The sequence below is a fragment of the Phoca vitulina genome, unplaced genomic scaffold, assembly GCF_004348235.1.
Source record: "Phoca vitulina isolate PV1807 unplaced genomic scaffold, GSC_HSeal_1.0 scaffold3, whole genome shotgun sequence".
NCBI classification, from domain to species: domain Eukaryota; kingdom Metazoa; phylum Chordata; class Mammalia; order Carnivora; family Phocidae; genus Phoca; species Phoca vitulina.
This window is the reverse complement of record NW_022589706.1, coordinates 55,821,801-55,837,840: the sequence shown is the minus strand read 5'-3', so window position 1 is coordinate 55,837,840 and position 16,040 is coordinate 55,821,801. Positions and strand designations below refer to the sequence as shown.

The 16,040-nt window shown below is 41.1% G+C and overlaps 1 protein-coding gene across 1 annotated transcript in view; it reads left to right on the top strand.

Moving 5' to 3' along the window:
- The first annotated feature begins 390 nt into the window (after positions 1-390).
- The window catches only part of CCDC158 (coiled-coil domain containing 158), a 100,683-nt gene continuing 85,033 nt past the window's right edge, over positions 391-16,040 (top strand). Inside the window, exons 1-3 of the mRNA XM_032400573.1 lie at positions 391-482; positions 5,710-5,752; positions 14,503-14,642. Coding sequence (XP_032256464.1) covers positions 14,576-14,642 — 67 coding nt within the window. The 5' untranslated portion in view covers positions 391-482; positions 5,710-5,752; positions 14,503-14,575. The remainder of the gene's footprint in view (positions 483-5,709; positions 5,753-14,502; positions 14,643-16,040) is intronic.

Here is a 16,040-nt window from a genome sequence, read left to right as displayed (position 1 = left end):
CGGGGGGGAACAAGAGAAGGACGGGGAGACCGGTTACGGGGCTGAAAAAAAAAGTGAGAGGCCTTGAGTGACGGAGAGTACAGGTGGAGGCCCGAATCCAGGGTCGGTCCCGGGGCAGGGCTGGCCGGGTTTGACGTACGCAGCCCCCTTAGTCAGGGCTCCGGGTGGAGGCGGCCCGGGTGGGGGTGGGGGCGACGGCGCTCGGTTGCCCCGGCGACGGCGCCTGGGGGGCGGAGTCGGGGGTCGGGAGGTGCCCAACGGTCGCCCGCGCGGCTCGCGTGGAGCCGGCGGAGGCCAGAGCCCGAGCGCGGCGAGGGGCGGGCGCGGAGGTGGGGCGGCAGAGCGCCACGCGCCGCCGCCGCCGACGAGGAGGAGCCGCCGCCGCCACCGCAGCCGCCGGGTCGACGCAGGTGCGGCCGCCGCGCCGCCGGCGCCCCCCGCGAGGATGCGGCGGGTCTCTTAGGATGAGGTGTTGGTTGCAGGTACGGGGGCGGAGCGCGGCGCGGGGACGGGTGAGGGGTGGGTCGTGCTCCAGAGGACCCGGAGCAGCGCATCTTCATTTCTGGAACCTTCCAGGCTTTGTGTTTGTTTCGCACATGGCAGATGCCCAATAAATTGTTTCTTGAACGGAAGGGACTGCTGTTGTTTTCGGGGATCGCAAGACCTCCGGGGACAGTGGCTGTAACTCTGGGACCAGAGGGCCCTGTGCAAAAAGTATTCCACTCTTGGGGGTAATAACCGTGGATCCTGTCCCAACATTACCCGCTAACTCTTGTTCCTACTCCGCTTCCCATAGACAGGGGGATGGGTTGGGGAAGACGTGGAGATAAAGAGGAATGTCTAGCCTTGGACAGGGACCAACCTGGCATCCACAGTGGGATTGTAATAAATGTTGTATAAGGGCTCTGTCAGCTGGAGCCCTCCCTGTAAGTGACATTAAGAATTTGGCTCTGCCCCATTATCAGCATCAGTCAGAAACGCTGAGTTTGCAAATGAGTCCAGCCTTTTCCACAAAACTCTGTCCCAGATCAGCACTCAAGCTGTTCCAGGATTTGTTCTTGCATCTTGGTGTACCTTAAGGTCAAGGGAAAGTAGAAGAAAAATGAGGTCTGCCACTATTTCTCAGGGTTTTTTTTTTTTTTTTTTTTTTTTTTAGAGAGAGAATGAGAGAGAGAGAGCATGAGAGTGGGGAGGGTCAGAGGGAGAAGCAGACTTCCTGCCGAGCAGGGAGCCCGATGCGGGACTCGATCCAGGGACTCCAGGATCATGACCTGAGCCGAAGGCAGTCGCCCAACCAACTGAGCCACCCAGGCGCCCTCTCAGGGTTTTTTGACTTGGCAACCACTTCTTGCTTTCTCTGTCAGCTGATGATTCAGGAAAGAAAGGGCCAGTGCCCACCATGCGTCGCAGAGACTAGCTAGGCAGGACTGTTTCTGTGTGTAAAGTAATGGGGTGGGGGTCCTGGTCCCTGGTCCTCCCACCTCCTACCACACTTACTGTTTTTAATCTTACACAGTTATCTCTTTGTGTTGTGGGTAAAATGTTTTTTATGCCATAGAGATATTATTATACTCCAAATAAATTGAGGGCAGAAATGGACAATTTATTTGGTATGTGCAAAGTCTTTACTATTGTGTTTTACAAAGAAGACTCGGTGTTGTCTAGTATGTTAGAATCACGCACTTTAAAACTGCACAATTTATTAAATCGGGCCTCTGTGAACCACATATTCCCAAACCAGGTGACCCCAATCATATGGTATAGTAGGTTGAGTAAGAGCCACTCAAAAATATCAGGTCCTAATCCCAGGAACCTGTAAACGCTCTAAGGAGGAAAGGGTCTTTACATATAATGAAGTCATATAATGAAGTCAAAGATCTTGAAATGGGGAAATTATCCTGGATTATCTGGGTGCGCTTTAAATGCAAACACAAGTGTCCTCACGAGAAGCACAGGGGAGATTTGATAGACAGAAGAGGAGACTAGAGTACCACCACAGAGGTAGAGATCAGAGTGATGAGACCATAAGTCAATTTGTAATGCCAGCATCCAACAGAAGCTCAGAGGCAAGGAATAGATTCCTTCCTAGAGCCTCCGGGGAGAGCACAGCCCTGCCAACAACCCTTAATTTCAGTCCTGTGAGACTGCTTTTGGACTTCTGGCCTCCAGAACTGTGAGAGAACAAATGGCTATTATTATAGCCACCAAGCTTGTGGCAATTTGTTACAGCAACTACAGGAAACTAATCTATATGTTAATTGTTATAAATCACATAAAACCAATCCTGTATTGATGGATATTTTAAAGCTCTGCAGCTGGGGCAATGACAGGTGTAGTAGTGGAGACTACCAAATATTTTCCGGAACCCTGTAAATCTCAAGGAAAAGGCTTGAATAAGGAATTTGGCTAGAAGTGAAAATAAATTAGGTGCATAGGAAAGAACTAGTCTAACACTTAAAGCAATTTTTGGACTCTCATTTGTATTCCTATTAATATATCACTGTATTTGCTCTGGTTAAGAGAATAAAGGTAACTTAAGCTTGGTTCTTAGCTAATACATTATTGGATATCCATCTTATGTATATTAAATTACAGTTGCAGACACCTGGGGATTGAGGCCCAAGCCTAGGGAAAGTAGGCAATACAGACGTGCTTCCATAGGTGGGGATGTTAAAATCTGGCTAAAAGCAACCTCTGGTCATCTTGAAATTAACACACTTTGAAGTTTTCATGGTGTAGGAAAAAACCAGTGTTGAGGTTTAATTGATTGACTTCCAGGACCCAGGCAGCTAATATGCACCCCCACTCTTAATCCACAAAACATAACGACAGTGAACATACAACGAGTAGCCAATCTGCATTCTTTCTGAACTGCTTTTCTGAAGTGTAATTTATATACCCTAGCATTCACTAATTGTAATTGTAATAGCATTCTCAAACCCAGCACCAACCCACTTTTGACCACTGGCGCACTCTAGAGTTAGGTTTTAGTCCTTCTGCTGGGCTACTCCAATGGCCTCCTAACTGGCCTCTACTTCCACTCAGTGTATTTTTCACTCGACTGCTGGAGGATCATATGCCCCTGATTAAAATCCTCCAGTGGCTTTCCACTGCAATTAAAATAAACCCCAGCGTCCTTTTCAAGACACCATGAGCTCTGCCCCCCACCAAACTCACCAACACCTTCTCGGGATAATTTAGGAAAGAAACTGATAATAAGCGCTCCTTCGGGCACGATACACAATTGGCTGTCCATAAGCAGGCCTCTCACCCCCCTTGTCTACGTGGTAGCCTCACTGCTTCCTTTCTGTCAGTCAGCAAACACTAAGCCCTTTTCATCTCAAGGCCTTTGCATGTGGTATTTCCTCTTAGGAGTTTCCCCAGTCCCCTGTGGGGGTGACTCCTTTTTGACATTCAGCTCAAATACCACCTCCTCAGAAAGGCCTTCCCTGACCTACCTTAACTAAAATAGCCTCAACTCTCTGTATACCACTCCCTGTGCTATTTTCCTCATTGCACTGAATCCCTCTCCAAAATTATATTTTTGATTTGTTTCTTTAGTGTCTCTCTTTCCCCACTATAATATAAGATCTGTGAGGGAAGAAATTTGATTGGTCTTGATCTCAGCTTCATCTCTAGTATTTACAAAAGCACTGTTCATAGCAGCAGTACATTTTTAAGCTATCAGAATGCCAGCAATGGTCGGAATTATTGAATGCTTCCTATGCACCAGGCCCTGTGCTGAGTGCTTTGTATGCATGAATAATTTAAGTGAAGCTTATTACTTTTGATGTGGGAAGAGTAAGGAGAGCATGTCCTCCAAATATAGTCCCCTATAGTAAATTATTGTTTTCAGAGGCATTAGGCAGTTTTCTTTCCCTTATTATTGAACACTGATTTTAGGGACTGGATCAATGTACATTGCTACCAGCAATATAGTTTTGAACTTCCTCTCCCACAGCCTTAAAAACTGAAGTGGAGGTTTTTGCTAAGAAGAAGAGGAAGAGCTAAGAGAGGATTATAAATAAAAGCAGAATCCTAAAAGAGCAGGATACACTCAGGACATAGCAGGTAGACTCTAGTGGAGGCACATTATGTGTCAGGGGAAAGGCAGGAGATGAAGCTGGGCAGTTGGTTAGGCCAGATCCTAAAGGGCTTTGGGTGCTGGTTTTAGTTCAGACTTTAGTGTTTGAGTAAGATATGGTAAAAGGATCTGATTTTAAAGGAAATTCTTAAAGATTGTAAGAAACTGACACTAGAAAGATCCCTTTGAAGTATTTTGTAGTAGGTCTGGCAAGAGCTGATTAAAGCATGAAAGAATATAAGAGTAAAATTAACTAAATTTCATATTTGAGCACTCCTTCCTTGTGACTTAAGGACCACACTTAAGTTGTCTTTGCTGAGTTAAAAGGTATTACAGAGATAGATTCAACAGAATGTGGTGACTGATTGGATGTGGAGTTTGAATAGATGAAGAATAAAGACATGAAAATGTCTTAACTTGGGAAGTTGGGTTTTTGGTGTCTTTATCTGGCAACACCCTTGAAAGCAGATTTGGTGGGAATATGAAGAGACAGATGTGGGATAAGATGAATTTAAGATAACCGTAAAAATATATGCAGAGGTGGTAAGGAACAGATATTCATTAAAATTTATCCAGAGCCCAAATTTTTTTATTTATTTATTTATTTTTACAAAGTTGCATGAAACATGCTGGCAGGATTGCCCCCATCTGGCTCTGCTGTTGACTAAAATCACTTGTGAGAAATCATTATATTTTTGGTCCTTTTTCTGCTGAATGTTTTGCATAGGAATGCATAGAATGTCCAAGTTGGAGAAGATTTTAGAGATCTTCTAATCCAACACTCTGCCCTTGAGAGGGCACCCAGTGTCAGTTGTCATCCCAACAAATGCTCATCCCCTCTCAGCTTGAACATGCACAAGGAAGTTCTCCACATATACATTCAAGGTACTGTAGCTTTTAGAAAGTCCATCTCCACCCTGTACTAGAACCTATCTCCCTCTGTTCATTAGTCCTAATTCTGTACAGAGGATATTGTCATTTATTTTTCTAACATGGCAACTATTCACTTAGTTTCCCCTGAGATATGCCAAAAATCCTGGTTGGTTGTCATCTCAGCTCCACTACTTAAAATTTATAGACCTATTTCTGACTCACCAGATAGGAATTCTGCCTAGCAACTTTTCTAATCAAGCTCAAGAGCTGTTGCCTGGTCAAAGCATCTCCAAGCACTGAAAAGCAATTTAAATGGTCAGAAGACATTCAGGTGGTCAATTTAAGTCAGTTCGGACTATACCTAGAAAGGTCTGGTCTGGCAAGGTCTGGGCAGGGGTTTTACTTGGTGTGTTATCTTGAATGCCAATGAGATCTGTACCATCAAAATTAGCATTGGACCAATAGGGAGCATGTACTTGCACGGGTTCTGTTGTACAAACATAGCCTAGGTAAGTGCCATAGGCTATTAATTCAAATATACTTGCATATACAAGATAAGCCCAAAGGAAAAAGAACTTAAAGGCTTTTGTGGTGGTGGTGGTTATATATGTGTGTATGTGTGTGTTAGGTATTGTCAGGATCTCAGGTGATGAAAATGAACTTGTGAATTGAACTTTAAAAAATAATACATTTTAGATAATGAAGTATGGTTATATGTTAATACACAGATTTTGAAATATTTTCTTTTGCAGGTGTTAATAGGATAAGTGAAAATAAGAATACCCATATATTAAGGTATCTCTTGTTTTACTTTGAATTATATTTAAGAATTGTGAACATATACAAATGATATACTAATTTATTATATCTATGCCTATATCTAATTTATTTTAGAGCCTGAAGCCTTGAGCTTGATGAATGCCTTGGCTGGAATATCTAAGATAATAAAGCTACAAGGGCTCTCTCTCTGTGGTTTTCAAACTCTTTTCAGCCCTTTTTCATGTGTCTATTGGCTATTTGGATGTCTTCTTTGGAAAACTGCTCATGTCTTCTGCCCATTTCTTGATTGGATTCTTTGTTCTTTGGGTGTTGAGTTTGATAAGTTCTTTACAGATTTTGGATACTAGCCCTTTATCTGATATGTCATTTGCAAATATCTTCTCCCATTCTGTCGGTTGTCTTTTGGTTTTGTTGACTGTTTCCTTTGCTTTGCAAAAGCTTTTTATCTTGATGAAGTCCCAATAGTTCATTTTTGCCCTTGCTTCCCTTGCCTTTGGCGATGTTTCTAGGAAGAAGTTGCTGCGGCTGAGGTCGAAGAGGTTGCTGCCTGTGTTCTCCTTTAGGATTTTGATGGACTCCTGTCTCACATTGAGGTCTTTCAACCATTTGGAGTCTATTTTTGTGTGTGGTGTAAGGAAATGGTCCAGTTTCATTCTTCTGCATGTGGCTGTCCAATTTTCCCAACACCGTTTGTTGAAGAGACTGTCTTTTTCCCATTGGACATTCTTTCCTGCTTTGTCAAAGATTAGTTGACCATAGAGTTGAGGGTCCATTTCTGGGCTCTCTATTCTGTTCCATTGATCTATGTGTCTGTTTTTGTGCCAGTACCATACTGTCTTGATGATGACAGCTTTGTAATAGAGCTGGAAGTCTGGAATTGTGATGCCGCCAGCTTTGCTTTTCTTTTTCAACATTCCTCTGGCTATGCGGGGTCTTTTCTGGTTCCATACAAATTTTAGGATTATTTGTTCCATTTCTTTGAAAAAAGTGGATGGTATTTTGATGGGGATTGCATTGAATGTGTAGATTGCTCTAGGTAGCATTGACATCTTCACCATATTTGTTCTTCCAATCCATGAGCATGGAACGTTTTTCCATTTCTTTGTGTGTTCCTCAATTTCTTTCATGAGTATTTTATAGTTTTCTGAGTACAGATCCTTTGCCTCTTTGGTTAGATTTATTCCTAGGTATCTTATGGTTTTGGGTGCAATTGTAAATGGGATCGACTCCTTAATTTCTCCTTCTTCTGTCTTGTTGTTGGTGTATAGGAATGCCACTGACTTCTGTGCATTGATTTTATATCCTGCCACTTTACTGAATTCCTGTATGAGTTCTAGCAGTTTTGGGGTGGAGTCTTTGGGGTTTTCCACATAAAGTATCATATCATCTGCAAAGAGTGAGAGGGCACGTTCTGCATGGAGCACTGGGTGTTATGCACAAACAATGAATTATGGAACACTATATCTAAAACTAATGATGTAATGTATGGGGATTAACATAACAATAAAAAATTTTTAAAAAAAGAAAACTGAAAAAAAAAAATAAAAAAAAAACTCTTTTCAGCAGAGCATCTGCATTCCATAAAGGTGTCTCTGGGGCAGAGAGGAGGGTGTGTAGTTGGGGCTCTGATAATTTAAAGAAAGACTTCCTCTGCTTCAAAAAAGTTTGGAAAACAACTGCATTCTCATTTAGTAATGGTGGAAATTGAGGCTTAGAGATACGAGAAGATTTGCCCCTGCTCTCACAGGTAACCAGTGACAGAATTAAGTTTCCCAATTTTAAATCCTGTCCTTCTTTCATACTGCCTCTTTACAAGACAGTATTATGTACTGGTGAAGTATATCTTAAATAGCTTACTTCCGTATTAGATGATAATAGTACCTGTGTTTACTCAAAGCAGTTTAAACCCACTTTCTTTGATGTTAGTGGACCTATATGAAACTTAGTATCTTCTTTCTAGATGAATAGGAAGATATAGCCATTTATTATGGGAAAGTGAGTTAGTATACACTGCCTAAATTATAAAGACAGTATTGTTCACGTTTTACTATCCTGTTATGTGATACTATATGCATACGGATTGAGGCAAGTACTATATAGTAAGGCTGCACACGAGTTATCTTTTCCTGTTCTTTTGAGGTGCACACTCTTTATTTCCATCTTATATTCTTACAGGTTAAATACTGTTCTCACAGTCACAAAGCCAATAGATCACAGAGCTAGGATTTGAACCCTGATAGTCAAGGAACAACATCTAGAGAGAAAGAATGTGATTGAGAGAGCAGACATGAAGAGCCATGTGAAGTTAATTGAGCACTTCACAGTAACTCGAGCAGGGAAGGCAGTGTTCAGCATCAACTGTTCTCCTCATTGCATTTCTGAGATTGCACCAGCCTACGTATGTTGTATTCAGGTCAATGTGGGGGTGCCTTAGAAATTCCTAAGGAAAACATATCTTCAGACTCGTTCTTTGAGAGTATGGACCAATTTTATAAAATCCCCACTCTCAGGCTTCTGTGGAAAGTAGGATGGTTCAGCAGCCTAGGGGCTTGAGTCATTAGTTGAGAAATCTAGGAATCCTCCACAAAAGTCTTTTTGTGGTCTGTGGTTTCTAAGGCCTTTTCTGCAACATTCCAATCAAATAACCAGAGTAGCTGTTACTTGTCAGAAATTCAAGGCTCTTTTCAGTGTGAATCTATTCATAATTTTAAATCCAGCAGAATTGTTGATAGTAAGTGTTGGGCATACCCAAAGAGGCCAAGATCTCAGCTTTGTACTTAGAGATTTAATCAAACACACGTAAGTTATGTGTTATGACCCCCAAATCAACAAAATGCAGCATTTTAACAATTTTATGTCTTATTGTGGCCAAAAAAGCTTTTCTTTTGCCAGAAATCCTTAATAATTTAATAAGCTTTATGCCTGAAAATAGGAAAAACGTTTCAATTCTTAGTGTCATGAAAGTAGAGAAACACAGAGTGATTTGACCAAATTGAGGATATGGTCAGTCCAAAATTGTAAAAATGTGAATTGCAAATGCCTTTTTAAAGACAGATTTCATTAACCAGCAGCATTGGCAAATTGAAGTACTAAACATCTTTATTTTTTTTTTTTTTTTTTTTAAAGATTTTATTTATTTATTTGAGAGAGAGAGAATGAGAGAGAGCACATGAGAGGGGGGAGGGTCAGAGGGAGAAGCAGACTCCCCGCCGAGCAGGGAGCCCGACGCGGGACTCGATCCAGGGACTCCAGGATCATGACCTGAGCCGAAGGCAGTCGCTTAACCAACTGAGCCACCCAGGCGCCCAGTACTAAACATCTTTAAAAATAAGTGTTCATTTAAAAATCCTTGCTTAAGTAAATAAACCTATGCTGTCTTCTTTAAACTATTAATTTTCTTTTCTTTTTTTAAACTGTTAATTTTCTAAGAAAAAAAATTTCCCCTGAAGGGCTGCCACTCTTCAATGGCCTAAAACCTATCAAGGGATACTGAATTAATGAGTTTATTACATTCATCATCTTATCCAAAATAAACAAATGTTTTTTTGTTTTTTTAAGGATTTATCACACAAGTTATTTAATAGGAGGTCTTTGAATTTAGGGAGCGAGAAAGCACAAGTTGGGGGAGGGACAGAGGGAGAGAATCTTCAAGCAGGCTCCCCACTGAGCGCAGAGCCCACATGGAGTTGATCCCACGACTCATGAGATCATGACCTGAGCCAAAACCAAGAGTCAGATGCTTAACTGACTGAGCCACCCAAGTGCCCCCATACTTGGTTTTTTATATCAGGTTATTCTAAAGTCAAATCTGCTCCTTTCTTCTCTTATCTATTCTCCAACTTTTAGTTTCAGTTCTGCTTACCTTACTCATAGGTTCTGTTTCCCAGAAACTTTGGTATCTAGCAGAGCGAATCAGTGTGTGACTCCCAACACTGGGCTGTTATTCTCCCGGTCCTGCTCATTCCTTCATGTTTTTGATCTATCTGTATTTTATAATATTAACATTACTCAGTAATTTGAATTTTCTAAGTGTCTTTCATCATCCTGAAGAATCCCCAAATGCCATTTTAGTGTGTAAGTTATATTATACAGCAAACATTCGTGATAAAACTTGTTTAAATGAGAGCTTCCCCCCAACACACACACCATAGCAATCTCTTCTATTTAGAACATTTGAATTGCCTAGCAATCTTGACTAACATTCTAATTCTTTATGGAATGTCTCCCTATCTATTACTTATTTCCTAAAAATGATAGTATGAAACATATTAAGGTAGAATTTATCTAACTGTAGTTTTGACAGATGGCATCTCAGTAATCAAAAGGGAGAAACTGTGAGTGAAATAAAAAGGAATTCTGTTCAATAAAAATTCTCTTTAGGTCACAGGGTTTAAAAAAAATGTTTACCACTATGCATGAATTACTATAAAAATGATAAGCAATATGTCGTATGTGACCTTTCTCTTTCCATCACGTTGATGGTCCTTGCCTATATCTCTTTGGTTTTTTTAAAGAGAATCAGGATTCTGATTCATTGATTTATTGTTTTTCTGTTTTCTACCTCATTAATTTGTCTGTATCTTTATTATTTCCTACCATGTGCTTTCTTTTGTTTTACTTTTTTTTCTTTTTGTGTTAGACATTTAGTTCACTTATCGTCATTCTCTCATTTTTATTGAAACAGGCGTTTAAGGCCGGGAGTTTTCCTTTTTTCACTGCTTTACTGTCTCTCAGATGCTTATGTAGTGTGTTCGTTGTCATTATTTTTTGGAAGTTCTTTAATTTCCCTTATATTCTCTTTATCACACAAGTTATTTAATAGGAGGTCTTTGAATTTCCAGGTGAAAAGACCTTTTTGCTTTAGGGTTTTCATTTCAAAAATGAAAAATGGGGTTTTCATTTCTAGTTTTATGACTTTGTGACCAGAAAATGTTTGTAACATTTTTACTTTATGAACCTACTGATCTTTTTTTTTTTAAGATTTATTTATTTATTTGAGAGAAAGAGTGCGTGCGTGCGGGGGCGTGGAGGCAGAAGCAGAGGGAGAGGGAGAGAGAGAATCTCAAGCAGACTCTGCGCTGAGCACTGAGTGCAGAGCCTGGTGCCAGGCTCGATCTCACCGCCCTGAGATCATGACCTGAGCCGAAACCAAGAGTCCCATGCTCAACGGAATGAGCCACCCAGGCGTCTGTGGAACCTGCTGATCTTTTATTTGTGCCCTAGAATATCTTTGGTTTTTGTCAATGTTCCTTCCGTGTGTGCTTGAGAGGAAGGTATATTCTCTATTATCAAAGTGTTGTGTTTGATGTATATTGAGAAGTCTACCTTAGTGATGATTTCATCTAAATCTTTTATATCCTTACTTTTTGTCAGCATGACTTATCTCATACTGAGCGGCCTGTTAAAGTCTCCTCATCACTGTGTTTCTAGTCCTTATTGCACCTCCTGTAATGTATGTTTTATCTAAGGGGGGTGGTGTGTTAAATGGTACATAGAGTCAGTTGTACCTTTATTGTGGATTGTGGCTTTTAACTTTAAGCGCTCTTTGTCTTATTTAATACTCTGCCTTGAAGACTACCTGGTCTGGTATCAGGATTTTAACTGGTGCTTTCTTACTGTTTTCATTCTCCTGGCAAATCTTTGTCCATCACTTTATTTGCAGTCTTTTTGAATCAGTGTCTTTAAGTGCCCTCTTGTATAGAGACAGAGTTGAAATTTTTTAAGAGCCAATTTGAAAATCCTTTTTTTTGAATAGGCAAGTTAAGTCCTGTGATGTTTATTGATATGACTTTTATGTTTGGTCTAAATTTTGTCACATTATTCTTACATTATCTTCTGGTGATAAAATTACTATATATTATATTTACTGTGGGTTTTTTTTTTTTTTTTGATGTTTCTCCTTTTTCTTTAAAAAATTTTTTTGTTGGGGCACCTTGGTGGCACTCAGGGTTGTGAGATCAAGCTCCCAGTCAGGCTCCACATGGAGCTTGCTTAAGATTCTCTCTCTCTCTCTCTCTCTCTCTCTCTCTCACCCTCCTCCCTGATCTCTCTCTCTCAAAAAAAAAATTTTTTTTTGTCACTTGAGAAGGTTTGTATTTTTATTCTAGTGGTTGTCTTCACATTAATGCTTTTTGTAATACACCTATAGACAGACCCCTTTTCCTTTTACTTAATTCTTTGCTTTCTGTCAGTTTTAAATGATGTTTTTTGACAACCAGTGGTCTTCTCCTTTTCCCCATTTTTATCACTTACCTTCCCATTTCGAGTTACATTTGTTCTTTTTCACACATGTAATATTTATATATTATTCTTCAGTGTCATCGCTCTACCCATGTTTTAGTTGCAACTTTACAACTGAATAGGTAACGTTCGCCATCAGACCTTTTGCACACTTTCCTCAGTCATTTTTTTTTTTAAGATTTAATTTATTTATTTGTCAGAAAGAGAGCACACAAGCAGGCAGAACAACAGGAAAGGGAGAAGCAGGCTCCCTGCTGAGCAAGGAGCCCAGTACAGGACTCGATCCCAGGACCCCGGGACCATGACGTGGGCCGAAGGCAGACACTAAACCTACTGAGCCACCCAGCCGTCCCATGTTTTTTTTGTTTGTTTGTTTTTAATGCTCACGTTCATCTTTTTTTCCAAATTTTATTTTAGAAAATTTAAAGCCTACAAAAAAAACAAGATTTTCACCAGTTGATCACACTTTGCCATATTTACCAGTCATCTTCTGGTTGGATGAAGCCCACCTCCTCTTGCAGATTCCTCAGAAGGGGCACATGTATACAGTGTTCTGGCACATTCTAAACAGTTTTTCTATGGCTTTGACTCTTTCAAAAATCTTAGCAGGATATATAGGTGGTTTGTACTTTCTTTCCTTGTGTTTCTTTAAAATACTGGCTACTATTGCCTTGCTTTGTATATTATTTTTGAGTAATATGATGCCATCCTGATCCTCTTGCCTTTGTAAATTATTTCATCTTTTTTGCCTGAAGGTCCTAAGGATTTTTTTCATCTTTAAATTCTAAATATGGTTTTATTAGGATATGTTTCGGAGTTGATCATTCTTGGTCGCTATTCCCTAGTGTGAAAAATGTGTAGTAGATTCAGGGCTTCCTTTATTTCTAGGAAAGTTTCTTGGGTTATAGTTTTAAATAATAGTTCCGTTTCAGGGTTTTGACTTTTTTTTCTTCAGGGACACCAATGATGTCCAGTCTCCTTTGCCTGTCTCCCATCTCATTCACTTTCTTTCTCAGCCTTTTCACTTGTTTTCCTCAGTTTTCGTCTTCTGTTCTCCTGATTTTCTTCAGGGCCTTTATTAAGTTTTCATTACAGTCTGTCCTCCCCTGGCTTCCTCTGTAATTTGGGCTTCCTTTCTGATACAATATTGTCGTTTTCTTCTCTTTCTTTCCTGACCTCAGCCAACTCTCATTTCATTCCTTCCTGTTTGCTTGCTTGCTTGTTTTACGTGTTTCTTGGTTTTACATTTCTGATTCGAGGGTGATTTTTCATATGCTCAAATGCTTGTTTGAGAATATCTGGTTTGGTTTGCAGTGTTGTGTTACAGTTTTCTTCGACCTCATGTTTGTCAGTGCAGTGGGAGGGGGATACTTTTTATCAGCAAAAAAGATTTTATTCACATTTTCTGATATTTTGTTATAGTTTTGTGTGGGTGTGGCCTGCTTGTATCTATTCCTGTTCATCTTGTGGACAGGATTTAGTTTGAGAGTGCCCTCTTCTGTTTCTGTCATGCATGGTGGTGGAGGAGTGGGAGGGGTAGAAAGAGGGTTGGCATATCTTGCTGCTTTTTGTTTCTGCTGGTGCCTGAATGGTCCCTACTCCCTCCTTTGTGGCCATGTCTGCTGGGGAGATCATCTCTTCTTCTGCAGAAACACTGCTTCTCTGAGGCTGCTACTTCTGGTCCCCCTCACTTTCAAGCCGTTACCGGGTAGCCAGGGCTGTGGACTACCTAGTTGCAACCGGAGCCTAACATCTTGGCTTCTCCTGCTCACTTTCTGGGGTGCATATGTCTGTGCTGCCTCCAGCCCTCTGCTCCCCCTGCTCCTTTTCAGTTTTCCAGTGTCTCCTCTCCCATTCTGCATACCTACATGCCCACAGGGCTGGCGGGTGAACGGTAGGAGCAACTTGGGAAAATATTTTCCCTCTGCTAAGAGATAATTTGAAGGTTGTAGTAATCTCTGTCATCTAGGGATGCTGAAGGCATAGAGCCCATGTGCTTTTATGCGTTTGTTCTCCTTGTTGATTTTATAGCTGTTTTCAGAGGATGAGGGGGAGATTTGGAATCAGGCCACCACCATTGTTCTCCAAACCCAGAAGTCTTCTTGGCCTAATCTAAAATTATGAGCACTGTTTGATATTAAAGAAGTTTTTTAGCTTTTATTAATGATTTCTGATTTGCTGGTTTGTGAATTTTTTTTAACTAATTTGTGACTTTTCACTAAGGAGATATTTTCTACCATTATTTGACCATGTAACCAGAGTGCTAATCATCATCGTAATTAAAGTATTAGTTTTTGATTTTCAGGTTGTCCTGAATAAGCTACTTAGATATTAAAAGCAACAATTTCTACAGTAAGAGTCTATTCACTCATTAATTTTATGTAGTGATAAGGTATTTCTGTATAAATATTTTCCTGGTAAAGAGTTATTACTAAATTTGAAATATGAACAAAGTCAGTTCCTCTTCTATGAATTTTGTTCTCATAGTACCTTATTAATAAAGATCAAATCCCTGTCTTTTATAGATAAGAACTAAAAGAACCAAACAGGGAAGCACTCATATGTCAAGATCTCTAAGAAGAGGTAGCAATATTTAATATGGAACAAAAAGCTGGTGAATCAAATAATGATCTTTTATCAAGTAGTGGTGTCACATCCAATGGAGGTGCGTATTCTTTATCAAACAAAATGGGAAAATTGGAATTAAGCAGCCCTCAGAATATTCATTCAGGCTGCTGTTTTTTAGTATGTTTTGGTTTTAACTGCAGGGCACAGACCGTGGTAATGAATGTTTATTGTTGAAAATTCTACTTTTTGAGGAAGAAACTGTTTAGTCTTTTAAAAATAGCATATCAATTTTTTTAGCAAATGTTTACATTACTTTTTTGGTTTAAAAATTGTTTCCGTGTTGAGGGACTACAACGTGTTCCATGTTTCCCTAACACCTTCTCTTCCCTGGTTCACTCGAAACCAGATTCCTGTGTCATTTTGACTTTTCCCCTGCCCACCCCATCCAGTCAGGCATGCTCCTTCTGGTGTAGGCAGTGGCTCTCGAATCCATTCTTCCCTCTCCATCTCTACTGACCTACTTCTGGCCCCCTCCCCTCTGCCCAAACCGATCTCAGTCCAAGGATAGCCAGCAGGAAAATGGTAACAGGTGGGATAAATCGGCAGAACAGTGCAGGGAATTGGCAAGGAGTTGGTGTCGAAAGAGCTGAGAAGCCTCACAGGGGAAGAGGCAACCCAGGGAGGCGCAGCCTGGGGCTGGAAGGACAATGAGAAGAGGAAGTGTTCCGAGGGCAGGAAAGCGAGAGCTCACACCTCCAAGAGGGCTGCCCGGAGGGAGCGGAAACCACCACTCTGGGCCAGAAGCCCAGCTGAGGCAGGTGAATGGAGTCAGAGTTGTGCCAGGCGCAGCTTCTCTTCTCCTCGGCTGGCCTCCGGGTCTTCCCAGCACCTCCCATGGTGACCTCCCAGGAGACAAGGTGGGAAGGGAGCCTGGGAAAAGTAGTTCTCTGCAACACACTGCCGAATAGGGGAGAGCTAGGGAATGGACTTTGTGGCCGTCAGGCAAGTGGCCTGCACGGTCCCTGACTGCTTTCCCTGGCTGTCTCTCTCATCTAGAAGAATGCACCCAAAGTTTATTCGCAGTTACAGAACTGTTGTTTTACTGGTCTGCTTAAACACCTTTATTTCAGCACAAATACTTTGAGAAATCTTCTGCTTTTTAGGATGCTTATGCCATCCTGAGATGCCTCTGTCCCTCGACCTTGCTGTACCCATCTCCCCTGCCCACTCCACTCATCCACCTCCCCACACACTCTGTCCCTCGTACTCATTGGGGCACCAGCACTTAGCTCCTGGGTTGTCTCTCCCTCCTCGGGCACATCATCATCCCAGGATGTCATTGTCCTCATACATGACCCATCTGAGATCTTAAAGCTTCTTGACCTTTTTAGTTCTTCTCATCTCGACCTTGACTCTAGCCACCCCACTTCTCTTACTTGGATCTTATTACCAAGAACTGTTAGACTTCTGAAATCCAACCTCTTGTCTTCCAACC